The sequence below is a fragment of the Nicotiana tomentosiformis genome, chromosome 9 (assembly GCF_000390325.3).
Source record: "Nicotiana tomentosiformis chromosome 9, ASM39032v3, whole genome shotgun sequence".
NCBI classification, from domain to species: Eukaryota; Viridiplantae; Streptophyta; class Magnoliopsida; order Solanales; family Solanaceae; genus Nicotiana; species Nicotiana tomentosiformis.
In genome coordinates, this window is record NC_090820.1 from 45,740,777 (window position 1) to 45,757,748 (window position 16,972).

A 16,972-nucleotide genomic window follows, 5' to 3' on the forward strand; every position below is an offset into this window, starting at 1 on the left:
TTGTAATCTTTTTGACCTTTCAGCATTGAGGAGGTTTCATTTTGAATTTCAAAGGAATGAATTTGATATTTATAAAATAAGGAATATGGTGCTAGATTAGACTGAATTTTCTATAAGAGAAATGCCAAAATTAAATGTTAGAAAGTCACTGAATGATGCTTTTCAGAACATCAAAAGATTCGAAGGAAAAAGTTCAATGTTTGATCAACTCAAAGAATAAACTAAATCAATTTTCTTTCCCACTTTTGTCAAAAAGAGGAGAAAATTTTGTCGAGCTTGTCAGAAAAAAAACTCCATTATTATAGGGAAAGAATGGAGAAAAAACTTGTCTTTTTGTTTCATTGAAGATCTCTTCTGTTGATTGTAGTGGAAAAGTAATAAGTAGAACATACCCATATAAAATAAAAGAGAGAAAAATAAACTATTTGCACTAGTAGCCTCCATTAAAACAACATCCTCTGTACAAGACAAGATGGGATCAAGAAAGATTTCTCCAATGAAAAAGACTTGTTGTTGTTAGACCTTTTTATTTTTCCACCAAAAGTTGAATGAAGTAACCCTTTTTATGCTCTCTCTCTTTTTGTCTAACTAATATTAGGAGAGAGAGAATTCATCTATCTCCTACTTGAGATGAACTTGCTGATCTTGAATACTTGTTGGAATTAGGTGAATAAGATGATGACAAATCAGACCTTCTCCTTAACATCTGCCTCATACCATCAGCTACTTCAGTTGCTGGATTTGACTTATATTTTCTACAAAATGACATATGTGCCTTCACTGCTTCTTCCATGCACAGAAATTGTTTTTTTCCTCTGTTCACTTCATCTCTAACTGCTTCTGAACACAGTCCACATAGCCATTTCCCATCAAAATTTTCCTTCACTTGACTAATGTAGTCTTGTGTGCAATCTTCTTTTAGACCACAACACTCACACTTTGCCAACTCTATCTCCATTTCTTGAATCAATCACAAAAAGGATTTATTAGTATTTTGACATATGGATTTTGGGAAATGAGAGGAAGAAAAGAGTGGGAAATTGGGAGAGGAGGAAGTGACAACTTATAGTGGGGAAAAGTGGCATAATTTGCTCCATGTTATGAGATGAGACAACATGGTCTAGGAGAGGGTCCCCTTATTATTATTGTTTATTAGCAGTGGCTCGTTGTTGCATTTTTTTCAAAAGAAACAAGAATGAATGGGATTTTACTACTATACTCATATTCTTTTGTTCTATTAGCATGTCACTTATTGTTATTGTTTTGTTAATTGTTACTTTAGGTGGTAGTTTTTGCCTTTGCCTTGAATGACAGTTACTTTCGGTTAGGACTGTTCATCGATTTCCAAATAGAACAAAAATAAATTCTGATTTTTTTAATGTCGCGGTAGTTACGTTTGGTTTTCAATTTTTACAAATATATTTGACGGATCAAACTGATATGCCGTTTTGATGGGGAAAAAAACTAAAATACCGGATTTTTAATTATATTATACTAGTAGTCATATTTGCGCGATGCACGATCAATATTAAAAAATATTAATTAAATTAAATTAGGATCGGACTTGTTTGAGCCTATTAGATCGTACTGCCTGAATAAATCTCAATTTTCTATATTATATTATTCAATGTTTAATATTATTACATTATTAACAGAAATTTTTATTAGCATATTACTTTGTTTAATATTTTTGTCTACTCGCTTTCTTGTTGTAACATAGGAGAAGATATATATTTTATTATTGTTGAAATATTTTTTTATTTTAAATTTTATTATGTTGTTCTCAATAATATTGTCTGAATTTTAATGACTAAAATCTCTATTAAATTAAAGTGACTTATATAAGCATTGAATAGATTTTTTGTTATGTATTTTTCTTGATTATATTAACCAATATTTAGTATTATTACATTGTTAATAGAAATTTTTATTAGCATATCACTTTTTAAATATTTTTTCTGCTACTTTCTTATAGTAATATAATATTTATTACTCTTAAAATAATTTTTTATTTTAAATTTTATTCTATTGTTCTCAATAATATTGTCTTAATTTGAATGAATAAAATATTTATTAAATTAAAGGGACTTATATACTCATCGAATAACTTTTATGTTATGTATTTTTCTTTATTATATTATCCAAGATTTAGTATAATTGCATTGTTAATAGCAATTTTGATTAGCATATTACTTTGTTTAATATTTTTGTTTGTTACTTTTTTTTGTAATATAATAGAAGAAATATATTTTATTACTCTTGAAATATTTTTTTTATTTTAAATTTTATTCTATTGGTCTCAATAATATTATCTGAGATTTAATGAATAAAATCTCTATTAAATTAAATGGATTTATATAGGCATTGAATAACTTTTTTGTTCTGTATGTTTCTTTATTATATTAACCAATATTTAGTATGATTACATTATTAACTTCTATTTTTATTAGCATAAAACTTTATTTAATATTTTTGTATGCTACCTTTGTTTTGTAATATAATAGAAGATATATATTTTATTACGCTTGAAATATTTTTATATTTTAAATTTTATTATATTATTCTCAAAAATATTATTTGAACTTAATGAATAAAATATTTATTATTGTCATGACCCAAAACTCACTATAGGTCGTGATGACGTCCAACGTTGTCGTTAGGCAAGCCAACGGTGAACTACCAACTTGACTATGCATTTTATTATTTTCGAAATCGTGAATTTTATTAGTTAAAGAAATCAACGCATTAAAATCATGGAAACTTACACTTTAAATAGAATAGATAATAAAAGTGTATAAATGTTAAGCAAAATCACAAACAACATCTAGAAAATCCCAAAATCCGGTGTCACAAGTTCATGAGCATTTACTAAGGAGTACGATAATAATACAACATCTGCCCGAAATGTAAGTAAGACAAGATAGAGTAAATAGTATGTTGGAGACTATGTGGGCTGCGATACGTAGCCTGAATGCAGCTCACCATAAAGTCTCCTCAGCAGTTGCGCTTACGCGCTAAGATAACCACCAATTGAACCTGTCAGATCCTGCACATTTAGTGCAGAAATATAGCATGAGTACGTAAATCAATGCGTACCCAGTAAGTATCTAGCCTAACCCCGGAGAAATAGTGACGAGGGGTCGACATCGACACTTACTAAAGGTCCAATAAAACAATATGATAAATCGTAAGCAGATATGAAGCACAACAAAAATAATGGGGTAAAACTATAAGTTACATAATCTTACATAAATTCCTTTTAATGATCTAATTTTTCACATTTTCATATTCTATCTCAACAACTCAGATATATCAAGTGCCAATATCGAACGGATAAAGAATACCATATAAAATGCCAGTCATCGGTGGGAGGATAATCTCGTAAATATTCAGACGGCTAGCGATATAACGCACGATTATGTCGAGGTCGTACGGCCCGATCCCGAATAATGTGTACACTACCGAGGGTCAAGCGGCACGAACCATAGATGCATATATTATACTGCCAAGGCGTTCAGCCCGCTCCACAAAAAAGGAAGAAACTTATCGAATTACGAGTCACATGCTTACAACATAGATACAGGTGCATAATAATAAATATACCCTTTTATGTTTATTAAATATCTTGGCAACAACTCAAGGTGATAATGCTCGGCCTAATATATTTATATGTTTCTAAATCAATTTCAGTTATAATTTTAATTAAATAAGCTAGCAAAATGAGTCCAAATAATTCAAATATTACATGATAAAGTCCTAAGTCTACCCGAACATAAACATGCTTTAGATACGTACGGACTCTCGTCACCTCGTGCGCACGTAGCACCCACAACTAGTAGCACATAACAATTACATCACCTAGGGGGTAGTTTCCTCCTCACATGGTTAGACATGAAACTTACCTCGCTCCTAAGTTCCATAATCGGCTCCCGCGCCTCTCCAACACCTCAAACCAAAGCTCATCGATCCGAAATTAGTCAAACAATGTGCAAACTAATAAAAATACACTCTAATACTCATAATTAATCAATTCATAATAATTTTCAACTTCGTTCGAAAAGTCAACAAAGTCAACCCTCGGGCCCATGTCCCCGAATTCTGAAATTTTTTGAAGATAAACTTTACCCATAACATCACGAACTCAAATATATAATTTCTTCTAAATTTCATGTCCAATTTCGTGGTCAAAATCCAAAAATATGATTTCTAAGTTTTTCTTCAAAAATCCCACAATTTTCACTAATTCCATGTTCAAAATCTGTATATAATCCATGTATTTAACTCGAAACAAGTGGGTATAACTTACCTCACAATAAATTGTGAGAATCTCCCCTTCAAGAGCTCCAAAAACCGCCCAACCAAAGTAAAAATGTAAGAGGAATGGACTAAACCCTGAAATAAAGTCTTAATAACAGCCTGAGATGTCGCATTTGCGACATAGGGCTCGCATTTGCGACCTTTGCAATTGTAGACAAGTGTTCACAATTGCGAACAAAGGAAAAAATCTACGGGCTTCGCAATTGCGAACAAATGTTCGCAATTGCGATGCCTGAGCACCATCAACACCAGCAACTCCAGCAATCCTTTCCGATACGAAAATGGGAATAACTCTCTCATACGACATCGAAATTCGATGATTCTTATTGCTATGACTCCGTAATTACGATACGAATCTAATGGTTCAATCCAATCAGAAATCAATGGTCGTTTGCTCAATATAGTATCCTTTATACCCAAGAAAACGACATTGAAATATCAAATAAGAGCGCGACACAACCCAAGCACATCCGAAATACACCCGAGGCCCTCGAGACCCCGTACAATTACACAAATCAGTCCTAAAACATAACATGAACCTGCTCGAGACCTCAAATCACACCAAACAACACCAAAACGTTGAATCGACGATCGAAATATTTCTTTAAACTTCCAAACATTCAAACTTCGACGAAAGCGTCTGATTCATACTTAAACATTCCGGGATGACGTCAAACTTTACGCACAAGTCACAAATCATGATACGAACATATTTCAAGACTCAGAACCTCAAACGGATATCGATAACACCAAAGTTCACTTCAAATCAAACTTAAGAAATTCTAAAACATTCAAAATGCCAATTTTCTATATTAAGCGCTAAAATGCCCCCGGATCTCCCGATACTCAACCTGAACATATGCCCAAGTCCGAAATAATCATACAAACCTATTGGAACCTTAAAATCTCTATTCCGAGGTCGTTTACTCGAAAGTCAACCCCTTGTCATCTCTTCCAACTTAAAGATTCCGAATTTAGAATTTTCTTTCCAAATCAACTACGAATTTTTCGAAATTCAATTCCGACCGCACGTACAAGTCATAATACCTGAAGTAAAACTAATAAAGACCTCAAATCGCCGAACGACGCGGTAGAGCTCAAAACGAGTGGTCGGGTCGTTACAATTATATTAAAGGGACTTATATAGTCATCAAATAACTTTTATGTTCTGTATTTTTCTTTATTATCTTATCCGATATTTAGTATAATTACATTGTTAATAGAAATTTTTATTAGTATATTACTTTGTTTAATAGTTTTGTCCATTGTTTATGTTATAATATAATAGAAGATATATATTTTATTACTCTTAATTTTTTAAATATTTTATTCTATTATTCTCAATAATATTATCTGAATTTTAATGAATAAATAAACTTTTTATTTCTAAAGAAACGAAAATTATTTTTAAAAAATAAAGAAATTAACTAACCTAAACCTACCATCACCTATGTTTGAGTAGTTAATTTTAAGTAGTTAATTTCTTTGTGTCTCTTTTTTTGTAATGTTTTTTTAAATAATTTTTGAATCTCCAAATATATTAGAGTTTTGTCTTAAAATTTGACACTTGTTAAATTTTTTTTGTTATACTTAGAATCATCACATTGATTTGCTTCTCTTATTCTATGTAGATGGATTATATTATCCAATGTTTAGTATAATTGTATTGTTAATAAAAAATAATTATTAGCATATTACTTTTTTTTTAATATTTTTGTCTGCTGCTTTCAGTTTGTAATATAATAGAAGATATATATTTTATTGTTCTTGAATTTTATATTTTATATTTTATTCTATTATTCTTAATAATATTATCTGAATTTTAATCAATAAATATATATATATTTTTAAAAACGAAAATGATTAAAAAAGAAACGAAGAAATTAACTAAAATAAAACAACCCTCACCTATGTTTGAGTAGTTATTTTTAGGTAGTAAATATCTTTGTGTCTTTTTTTGTCATTTTTTTATAAATATTTTTTTAATCTCTAAATTTGTTGGAGCTTTGTCCTAAAATTTGACACTTATTAATTTTTTGTTGTTACACTTGGCATCATCACATTGATTTGTTTCTCCTATTCTATATAGATAGAACAAATATTGTTTAAATTTTATTGAATAAAATCTCTATTAAATTAAAAGGACTTATATAGTCATCGAATAACTTTTTCTTATGTATTTTTCTTTATTATATTATTCAATATTTAGTATAATTATATTATTAATATAAATTATTAGCATATTATTTGTTTAAACTTTGTCTACTACTTTCTTTTTGTAATATAATAGAAGATATATATTTTATTACTCTTGAAATATATATTTTTTAAAAATTATTATATTGTTCTTAATAAATTGCCTAGATTTTAATGAATAAATACACTTTTTATTTCAAAAAAGAAAAACAAAAATGATTAAAAAGTGAAACAAAGAAAGCAACTAACCTAAACCAACCCCCACCCATGTTTGAGTAGTTAATTTATTTTTTAATTTTTAATAATTAATTATTAACTAATTATGCCATGTGACTTTTTTAGGCTACCACTTCGATTAATGTGATACATTTTTCTTTGATTTTTAATAATATATAGATTATATTAGCATATATACATATAATAATAAAATTTACATAACCATATTAATTATGAGGCCAATTTTAGAAGGTCCAATTAAGTTCAAACCAAATATGTGTTTTTAAAAAAAAATTCATCTGGTATTCGGTAGCTGCTTAGAGGCGCAACTTACTCTGACTCGTACGAAAAAGTCTTACTTTAGGGGTAAAACACTCCCTATTAAATATACTAAGGGGTCGAACCCAAAACTTTTAATTAAGGATGAATGTGTAACGACCCGGCCAGCCGTTTTGAGAGTTGTAGCCCCGTTACCCCATTTACTATTTAATTTATACTTTATAGTTGTTATGTGACTTGCTTGGGTAGTCGGTTCAGATCTGGTGAGGTTTTGAAATGATATGAGACACTCAGTCTCAAAAATAAAAACTTAAGTTGAAAAGGTCGATCGTATGTTGACTTATGTGTAAACGATCTCGGAATAAAATTTTGATAATTTCAATAGCTCCGTATGGTAATTTTGGACTAAGGAGCGTATCCGAAAATTTATTTGGAAGTCTGTAGTTCAACTAGGCTTGAAATGGCTAAAATAGAAATTTAAGTTTGAAAGTTTGACGGGGGAGTTGACTTTTTGATATCGGGGTCGGAATCTGATTCTAAAAATTTGAGTAGTTTCGTTATGTCATTTATGACTTGTGTGCAAAATTTAAGGTCAATCGGATTTGAATTGATAGATTTCAGCATCGAATGTAGAAGTTGGAATTCGTTAGTTTCGTTAAGCTTGAATTGGGGTGTGATTTATGATTTTAGCATTGTTTGATGTGATTGGAGATTTAGACTAAGTTTGTATGATATTTTAGGACTTTTTGGTATATTTGGTTGAGGTCACGGGGGCCTCAAGCGAGTTTCGGAGGGTTAACGGATGAATTTTTGGACTTGGAATGCTGCTGGAATTTTTCTAATGTATGCACCTGGTTTCCTTCTTCACGTTTGTGAGAGGGACCACGCGTTCGCGAAGAGGAACCGTAGGAAGGCGAGGTTGTTCATCGCGTTCGCGACACGAGGCTCGCGTTTGCGTAAGTCAAGGAGGTGAGGCCTACGCGCTCGCGATTGGGTCCTCGCGTTCGCGTAGAGGAAGGGGTAGATGAGGTCCCAGGCGATTTAGCCAATGTGTTCGGAATGAGGCTACCGCGTTCGCGAAGGGTCGACTGTGTGAGCTTCCACGTTCGTGATTGGGCCATCGCGTTTGCGAAGAAGAAACCACTTGGTAGAATGTTTAAGTTCTGAAAATGGGACTTTGTCCTATTTTCCATTTTTACCGATTTGGAGCTCGAGAAGAGGAGATTTTTGGGAGATTTTAAAGGAAAACATCGGGGTAAGTATTTCTAACTTAATTTTGGTTAAAGTACCCGAATCTATGGTAGTTCTTAACATTTAATTGATGAATTAAGTTGGAAAAGTTTAGAAATCCTCTTGGTTAAATTTGAAGATTTGAGGGTCGAGTTGATTTCGGAATTTAGTAAAAGTTGTATGGTTGGACTCGTGATCGAATGAGCGTTCATATTTTGTAACTTTTGTTGGGTTCCGAGACGTGGGCCCCACGTGCAATGTTTGAGTTAAATTTTGAATTTTGTTGGAAAATTAGTATTTTCATATGGAATTAATTCCAATAATTTGTATTGATTAAATCAAATTAATTATGACTAGATACGAGGCTTTCGAAGGCCAATTCACGAGGCAAAGGCATAACAAAGTAAAGAATTTCATGGTTCAAGGTAAGTGACTTGTCTAATCTTGTGTGGGAAAAATTTCCCTTAGGAATGTTATTGATGTAATAATTGTGATATGTTGAAAGTCGTGTACGCGAAGTGACAGGTGTGTATACGGACTAAATATGGAAGGTTATGTCTTTAAATTGTGTTAATTAAATTATTTTATCCTGTTATATTCATCATCATTGATCTATTTTTATATTTTTAAAATTTGCTTGACCTTTTCTTGCTAATTGCCTTATTTGTTTAGTTGAAACTTTGTTTCTTTGATTCTGTGCATTAATCGAAGGTTGAATTTATTAATTGAATTGGTATTAATATAAAGTATTTGATATTTTTAAATTTGGTATTGAGGCAACTGCTAAAAATTGTGAAATATTATTTTTGCTGAGTTATTCATTCCCGAATATTTTGTGAGATTTTTATACTCATTGTGATTGAGTCGTAAGCTCTTTATTGTAGAAAATATTGTTGTTGTTGATTTATTTTGGCAAGCTGAAATATTTGGGCATTTGAGGTACAAATTGTGATATATGGTGATATTGATACGCATGTGGTGAGATAAGAGTGGCTTGATATGTGTGGCTAGTAGGGGGAACAACAAGAAGTCATGCGGTGTGATAAGGGTGGCTAAAACGCGGGATGCTATTTCGGAAATTTTTTTTTCTTTAAAATTAAATGTGAAGGCTCCCGCGGTGATATAAGAAAATGAGATATTTTAAATTTATTTATGATTTGGGATTATGTGGGGGTACCTCGGGAGTGCCTTTGTTGATATTTCTTTATGGTTGCATTGCCTTTGGTTATTTTGGTGTTTTCCTTAAAGTTATAAATTTTTGTTTTCCTTCCGCGAAGTGTTATTTGCCCTTATTCTATGTAGTTAAATTATGACATACTACTTACTTTATTCATCCTCATTGTCATCATTATTATAATATCGGAAAAGGGCTAAAAATGCCCCTAAGGTATTGAAAATGGCTTAATTTTATCCTACTTTCACCTATCGGGCCATAAATGTCTTTAACGTTAGTTTTTGGGCTCAAACTTACCTCTATATCTAACAGAAGGGTCAACAATACCTCTGACGTATTGAAAATGGCTCAGAAATACCCTCTGTTAACCTTTTGGTCCGCAAATGCCCTAACGTTTGTTTTTGGGCTCAGACCTACCCCTATATATATAACATAACTAACTTGGTCAGTTTTTTTTTACTTTAATTTCGCCATGTGACATTTTCTTAATCCGTCACGTATATTATTTGTATTAAATAAACTCACCTATATCATTTAAAATATCCAACGACCCTGACCCGCTCCTATATATTTGGACGGTCGGCTAAAACTAATTACATTCGCTAGTTAAATATATAAAAAATATACATTGATTATATATAAAAATATGTATATTATACATTAATATTTTAATATATATTTTACATGATATTATTTTTAGGAGAAATTATACGGTGTAGTTTTTCCTATTAATTATGATCTATAACTTGAATTTATTAAGCAAATCTGACAATAATGGAACGATAGTTTTTGCTAATATTTTAGCTCTATCGTTATATATTAAAACACTATTAGTTCCCATTGAAAATATCATGTGAAGTCCATTAATGTGCTAAACAGTTGGATATGTGTATAATTAAAGGTTTTAAATAATTTTTTTTCCATCTGTTTCTTTGCCCTTAGAATCATATAAATAGAGCATTATTATTTTTATGTTTGCAAATTAAAATTTATATTTGTTAAACTTGTTAAGATTTGCAAACTTTGAAGGGAAAACTACACCGTATAATTTCTCCTAAAAATATTATCATGTAAAATATATATTAAAATATTAATGTATAATATACATAGTTTTATATATAATCAATGTATATTTTTTATATACTTAACTAGCGAATGTAATTATTTTTAGCCGACCGTCCAAATATATAGGAGCGGGTCAGGGTCGTTGGATATTTTAGAAGATACATGTGAGTTTATTTAATACAAATAATACACGTGGCAGATTAAGAAAATGCCACATGGTGAAATTAAAGTAAAAAAATTGACCAGGTTAGTTTGAGCCCAAAAACAAACGTTAGGGGCATTTGCGGACCAAAAGGTTAACGGAGGGTATTTCTGAGCCATTTTCAATACGTTAGGGGTATTTTTGGCCCTTTTCGTTATTATATTGTCAAACTTCTCGCCTTGTCTTTTATTATTCTAGTAGGGTCTGACTTGATCTCGTCACTACTCTATCGAGGTTAGGTTTGGCACTTACTGGGTACTGTTGTGGTGTACTCATACTACGCTTCTGCACATAATTTTGTGCAGATCTAGGTACTTCCTATCAGACCAAGCATCGGTGAACTAGCCGTACGTGGAGACTTCAAGGTATATCTGCCAGCGTCCGCAAACCTCGGATTCTCCTTCTATCCTTATTATGTTGTTTTCTTTATTCTCTTTAGACTTTGATGTATAGAGACACTTAGAATAAATTTTTAGAAGCTTGTAACTTATTTCTATCGGGTTTGGGGAGTTGTAACTTTTTGAATCGCGGTTTGACTTGTTTTAAATGTTGAGATTTGAGTTTCAGTTTTTGCATTCCGCATAATTGATAAGCTTACCTAGTCTTAGAGACTATGTGCCATCACGACATTCTATGGAGGAAAATTAGGATCGTGACAGAATGTGTACTTATAATTCCACCACAACATTTGATAGTAAAAAAACCAAACCTGATGAATATCCCTACTTTCAGTTCACATGGTTGTACCTTTTTATTTTTATTTTGAAGAATCAATCTAAATAGCCAGCCATTCGCTCAACTGCTTAAATTTAAAATAGTCGGCAGATGTATAATAGAATAATCATATATAATCAGTAAATCATTTATGTATGTCAATTAGAAAATTTTTAAAATGTGAATTCAACCGACTATATGTAATTTTTTTTTTTCATATTTCACATGAAAATAGAGAAGATATAAGTGAACAGTAGTGACCTTTTTTATTTGAAATCGCAACACTGATACATAAATGTAATCTTTTTATTATTGAACTGTTTCACTAAAAACGGTATGCATTTTCCCCCTTTTACTTAGTTATACTAGTTTTGAAACTTATTTACTCTCACTATTGAAGTTTTAACTTAATTACAAGTTTATATACAATTTACTAATTCTTTACAAATTAATATTATTTGAGTATCCCTTGATTGTAGTCTTTTAATTTGTTAACGGAATCTCACATATTCAGTAATCTCCCTTCCCTCTTCGTCACTCTCTCTCTCTCTCTCTTCATTCTTCTACCCTATTTTTCTTCTTTAGATCTTCTATGCTTCTTTTCTCTTTTCTCATCTCCTTTTCCTTTCTTCAATAATAGATTTGACGTCGTCGCCTGTTACCGACGAACTAGTCCTTGTCCGCTGCCTCTCGGCCCAGACATTGACCGGCATAAAAAGTTTTGAAGTTTTGATTTTGAAATTTAAAAATTATTATTTATTTAAATTGAGTGTTGTTGCAAATGATCAATAATATCTTTTGGAGTTTATGTCTCAGTTTTGGGGGTGTTTGGTGAAGATTAAAGTTAATTTTGGATGATTTTCAGATTAAAATTCGAACATAAATTAAAGAAGATCTATTAAAGCTGTATTATAATTGTTTGAAATTTGTAAGAAAATTGTATTTAGTTGTATTCTATTATAGTCGTATTTTTTATATGAATATTGAAAGAAAGTTGTAAATAAGTTGTATATATTATACGAATCACCGACAAGGTGGGTTGCTCTGATGGTAAGCACCATCCACTTCCAACTAAGAGGTTGTGAGTTCGAGTCATCCCAAGAGCAAGGTTATACGAATCATTGTATGAAATTTGTATTAGGTTATAAATACTATCTTTTACATAAAATTATATTTATGTATCAAAATTATATTATATACTATAGGTATATGAAATTTATATGAAAGTTGTATACTTTTGTAGTTGTATTACTTTTTGTATGAATATTGTATGAAAGTTGTATACATCTATCAAAATTGTATTAAAGTTATAAATATTATAGGTTATGAAAGTTATTTTTAAATTGTATGATGTTGTAGTTGTATTATTTTTGTATCAATGTTATATGAAAGTTGTAAATAATTTTCGTTACCCAACCTTAGTACTTGAATAAATTTCATAATTTTCGTTACCCAATCTCAGTCATCACAATTCGTTTTGAATCACTGAATTTTTTTCTCATGTATGGAGGATACTTCACGATATTGGGCAGCAATTGAAATATGTAACATTTTGTAAAAATTGATGGTGGCAATATGTGGCATAAATTGCGGCAAATTAAAAGAAGAGGGAGGCGGCGGAAGAAGAGGGAGAGGGGAGAGGAGAAAAAATAAAAGGAACAAAGTATAATTAAATCTTTTAATTGAAGCCGAACGAAAGAGGAAATATATATTAATAAAAGGAAATATAATTAAATCACTAATCATAGTTTGGAAGCCTCTTAAGAGGAAATATATATGAATCGTAAATAATATACAATTACAGTGGGTAAATAACAAATTTATGAGAACTTTGGTAAATAAATTTAAATTACAGTATAAGAACGAAAGAATCTCTTCTTCTTCTTTTTTTTTCGTTTTTCAATAGCCTGATATCAGTTGGGCTATCATAATTCCATACATGTGTTGATGATCACTTAGATTTTCATTTTCATAATGCGATTAAATTAATGTTAGGTCCACATCACGAGCATACTTTATCCATTTTTTCTTGCCTTGTGCCGCTCGAGAGATCAATAATGCTGTATATAAAACATACAAAAATTGCTCATTCTATGTTCAATAGTAGCAAATATCATATTATAGAAGAAAAAAGAGTAAAGAAAGAAGCTAATGCCAAAGTAAATAAAGAAAGTTGTAATTGTTGTGTTAGTTGCAAAGCTAATTATCGTATTATTTGACCAAGTCTACCAACCGATACACCACAAAGTATCAAATTGGTGCTTAACGTGTCGGGTAAAATATATAACTCCGTTGTGTAACATCTATATACACTACTAGAAATTCGGTAAAAACCGACCAAAAAAATCAACCAACGTTGGTCGGTAATGGCCAAAACCCGACCAAAACGCGACCATTTATGTGTGGACGGTATTTTTGTGGTCGGAAAGGAATACCGACCAAAGTTGGTCAGAAATTACCGACCAACTATGGTCGGTCAATTAAATTTAAAAAAAAACCGACCAAAATTGGTCGGTATTTTAATTATGTAATAAAAAGATTCACCATCTGCGAATCGAACCGGGGTCTGTACTGTGGCAAGATACTATTCTACCACTAGACCATTGGTACATTTTGTTTTAAGATTATTTTTTATTTGATTTATACTCTTTAATTGTATTTTCGCACGAAAATAACCGACCAAAGTTGGTCGATTTTATTAAAAAGTAAAATTACCGACCAAAGTTGGTTGATTTTTTTAAATGATCCGCCGAATTAACCGACCAATTTTGGTCGATTTTTTTAATATTAATTTTTATTTATTTTAATTGAAAAACCGACCAAAGTTGGTCGGTTTCTTGAAACATAAATTTCGCGGGACTCAAAAATAGTTTCCCGCATTTCTGCACCAAAGAAAACCGACCAAAGTTGGTCGGTTTCGTAAAAAAAAAAAATTAAAAAAAAATATTTTGAAAAACCGACCAACTTTGGTTGGTTTTTTGGTCGATTTTTTGACCGACCAAAGTTGGTCGGTTTTTGCCAAATTTTTAGTAGTGATAATAGTGAAGTAATTTGGGGAAGAAGAAGATAGAAATGAAAGAGAGAAGAAGAATTCTCATTGATTGTGTAGTGTGAAGGATCGGATTACATATGTAGAGAGATTAGCTTATTTGACTCCTAACTACCTACTTAACAACTTAACTATTTAACTAACTTATGGACAATGACATTTATGTCCTTATATTATTTAACACTACCCCTCGAGTTAGGTGGTGTAAAAATGTCAAACACACCTTGGAGCTCAAATATAGATGTTGAACCTTACTTAAACCTTTTGTTTGCAAGTCTGCTGGTTGATCATTTGTGGAGACATATTTTGTAATAACTAGTCCTTGTTGGATTTTATCTCTTACAAAATGACAATCTATTTCTATATGTTTAGTCCTCTCGTGGTATACAGGATTAGCAGCTATTTGAATAATTGCTTTGCTGTTAGTAAATATGTCAACTGGTAGGTTGACTTCAGTATCAATCTCCTTCAGCATTCCTAGTAACCATGATAATTCTGCCACAATTGCAGCTAAACTTCGATATTCTGCCTCGATTGAGCTTCTAGAAACAGTAGTTTGTTTCTTGAATTTCTAGAAAACTAAGGAGTTGCCCACCATGATTAGAAAATCAGTAACTGATCTCCCAGTAACGGGATAAGATGCCTAGTCTGCATCACAATATACAGTGACAGTGTTGCTGTGATGACTAGATAGTAGAATACCTTGACCTGGACTATTTTTAACATACTTCACAATTCTTAATGCTGCTTCTAGGTGAGACTTTTTTGGTTGTTGAAGAAATTGGATTAGAGTCTGGACTCCAAATGATATATCTGGTCTTGTTACAGTCAAGTATAGAAGTTTTCCTATTAACCTCTGATAGGAAGCCTGATCAATAGTAGGATCTGCTTATGATTTTTCATTCTTCCAAATATGTTCATCATACTGCTTAGTTGTAAGCTTCACATTTGTATCAATTGGTATATCTGCTGGTTTAGATGCTGTTAATCCTACTTTTGCAATAAGTTCCAATGCATATTTTCTCTGATGTATAACAATACCATCACCGGATCTAGCAAATTCTAAGCCCAGAAAATACCTTAACTCCCTCAGATCTTTCATTTTGAAAATGTTCTGCATGGAATTCTTGGTGTCTTGAATGAGTTTCAAATTATCACCAGTAAGTAACATGTCATCAACATATATTAAAACTAGTACCATACCTTCAGTTGTCCTTTTTATATATAATGAATGTTCATACTGACTTTACTTGAACTGTAATTTTATAAGGGCTTCAGAGAGTTTCCTATTTCATTATCTTGGGGCTTGCTTTAATCCATACAAGGATTTGGTAAGTCTGCATATCATCTTCTCCCCCTGACTTCCAAATCCATGAGGTAAATCCATATATATTTCATCAAGTAAATTACCTTGAAGAAAGGCATTGTATACATCCATTTGATGTATATATCATTGTCTAGTAGTTGCCAGTGCCAGTATTGTTCTAATAGTTACCATTTTTACCACATGTGAAAATATTTCTTGATAATCAATACCCTCTTGTTGGCTATAACCTTTGTCTACAAGCCTAGCCTTAAATCTTTCTATCTCCCCTGAAAGCTTGATATTTTGTTTTGTATATCCATTTACAGCCTATAGGTTTCTTTCCTTCGGGTAATTTGACTAATGTGCAGGTGTTATTGCTTTCTAATACCTTTATTTCTTCTTGCATTGCTGCTATCCATCTAGGATCCTTACTGGCTTCATCATATGTAGTAGGCTCAGCGGTATAAGAGAAAGCTGCAGTAAAGGCTTGGTATTTTGGAGATAGGTGATCATATCCTATGTATTTGTTCAAAGCATAGGGCACCTCTTGATGAATATTTAATGACACAAAATCTTTCATCCAAGCTGGTGGTTGTTTATATCTATTAGACTTTCTTACTGGAAGTTGTTGTGTATTGCATTGACCTCTAGTTAGTGTTTCAGTTGATACATTTTGAGTATTCTGATGTACTTGAATTTCTCCTTCAATAGACATCTGATGATCAATAAAAGCATTGTCTTGCTGAATATCATGGGGTTCTTCTATGTTATCCACTGGTGATGTTTGAGTTATTGTTGGTGCTTCAGTATTATCTACATTAATGTGATTATTATTCTGTTGACATGCACTAGTTTCAAACACAATGTTAGTATCATCTATATAAGAGCTTGTAGATGGTGTAGTATCTACAAATAGAGGTGTCACAGATGGAAGTGTTCCTTTGAATGGGAAGATGTTTTCTCTGAATATGACATCTCTGTTGACAAAAACATGATCTGTTGTCAAGATCATATAGTATATAACCTTTGTTCACTTCTTAATATCCCATATGAACAGACTTCTTTGATCTAGGCATCAACTTATCATATTCTTGTATAATCTTTGCAAAGCACAAATACCCTAACACTCTTAAATGTTTCAGTGAAGGTTTTCTGTTGTGTAGCCTTTCATAGAGAGATAAGTTTTTAATTACTGAACTAGGTAATCTGTTAATCAAATATATT

The 16,972-nt window shown here is 31.5% G+C and overlaps 1 protein-coding gene across 1 annotated transcript; it reads right to left on the minus strand.

The window, feature by feature from the left end:
• Positions 1–313: 313 nt before the first annotated feature.
• LOC104118449 (uncharacterized) lies at positions 314–1,124 on the minus strand. Its single transcript, XM_009629681.4, has one exon. It carries the CDS (start codon positions 956–958, stop codon positions 611–613), a length of 348 nt encoding a protein of 115 aa, XP_009627976.1. The 5' UTR covers positions 959–1,124; the 3' UTR covers positions 314–610.
• Positions 1,125–16,972: the final 15,848 nt, after the last annotated feature.

What these genes read in the sequence shown, in the direction of transcription:
- LOC104118449 (XM_009629681.4), bottom strand. Translation starts at nt 958, where the DNA reads ATGGAGATAGAGTTGGCAAAGTGTGAGTGTTGTGGTCTAAAAGAAGAT.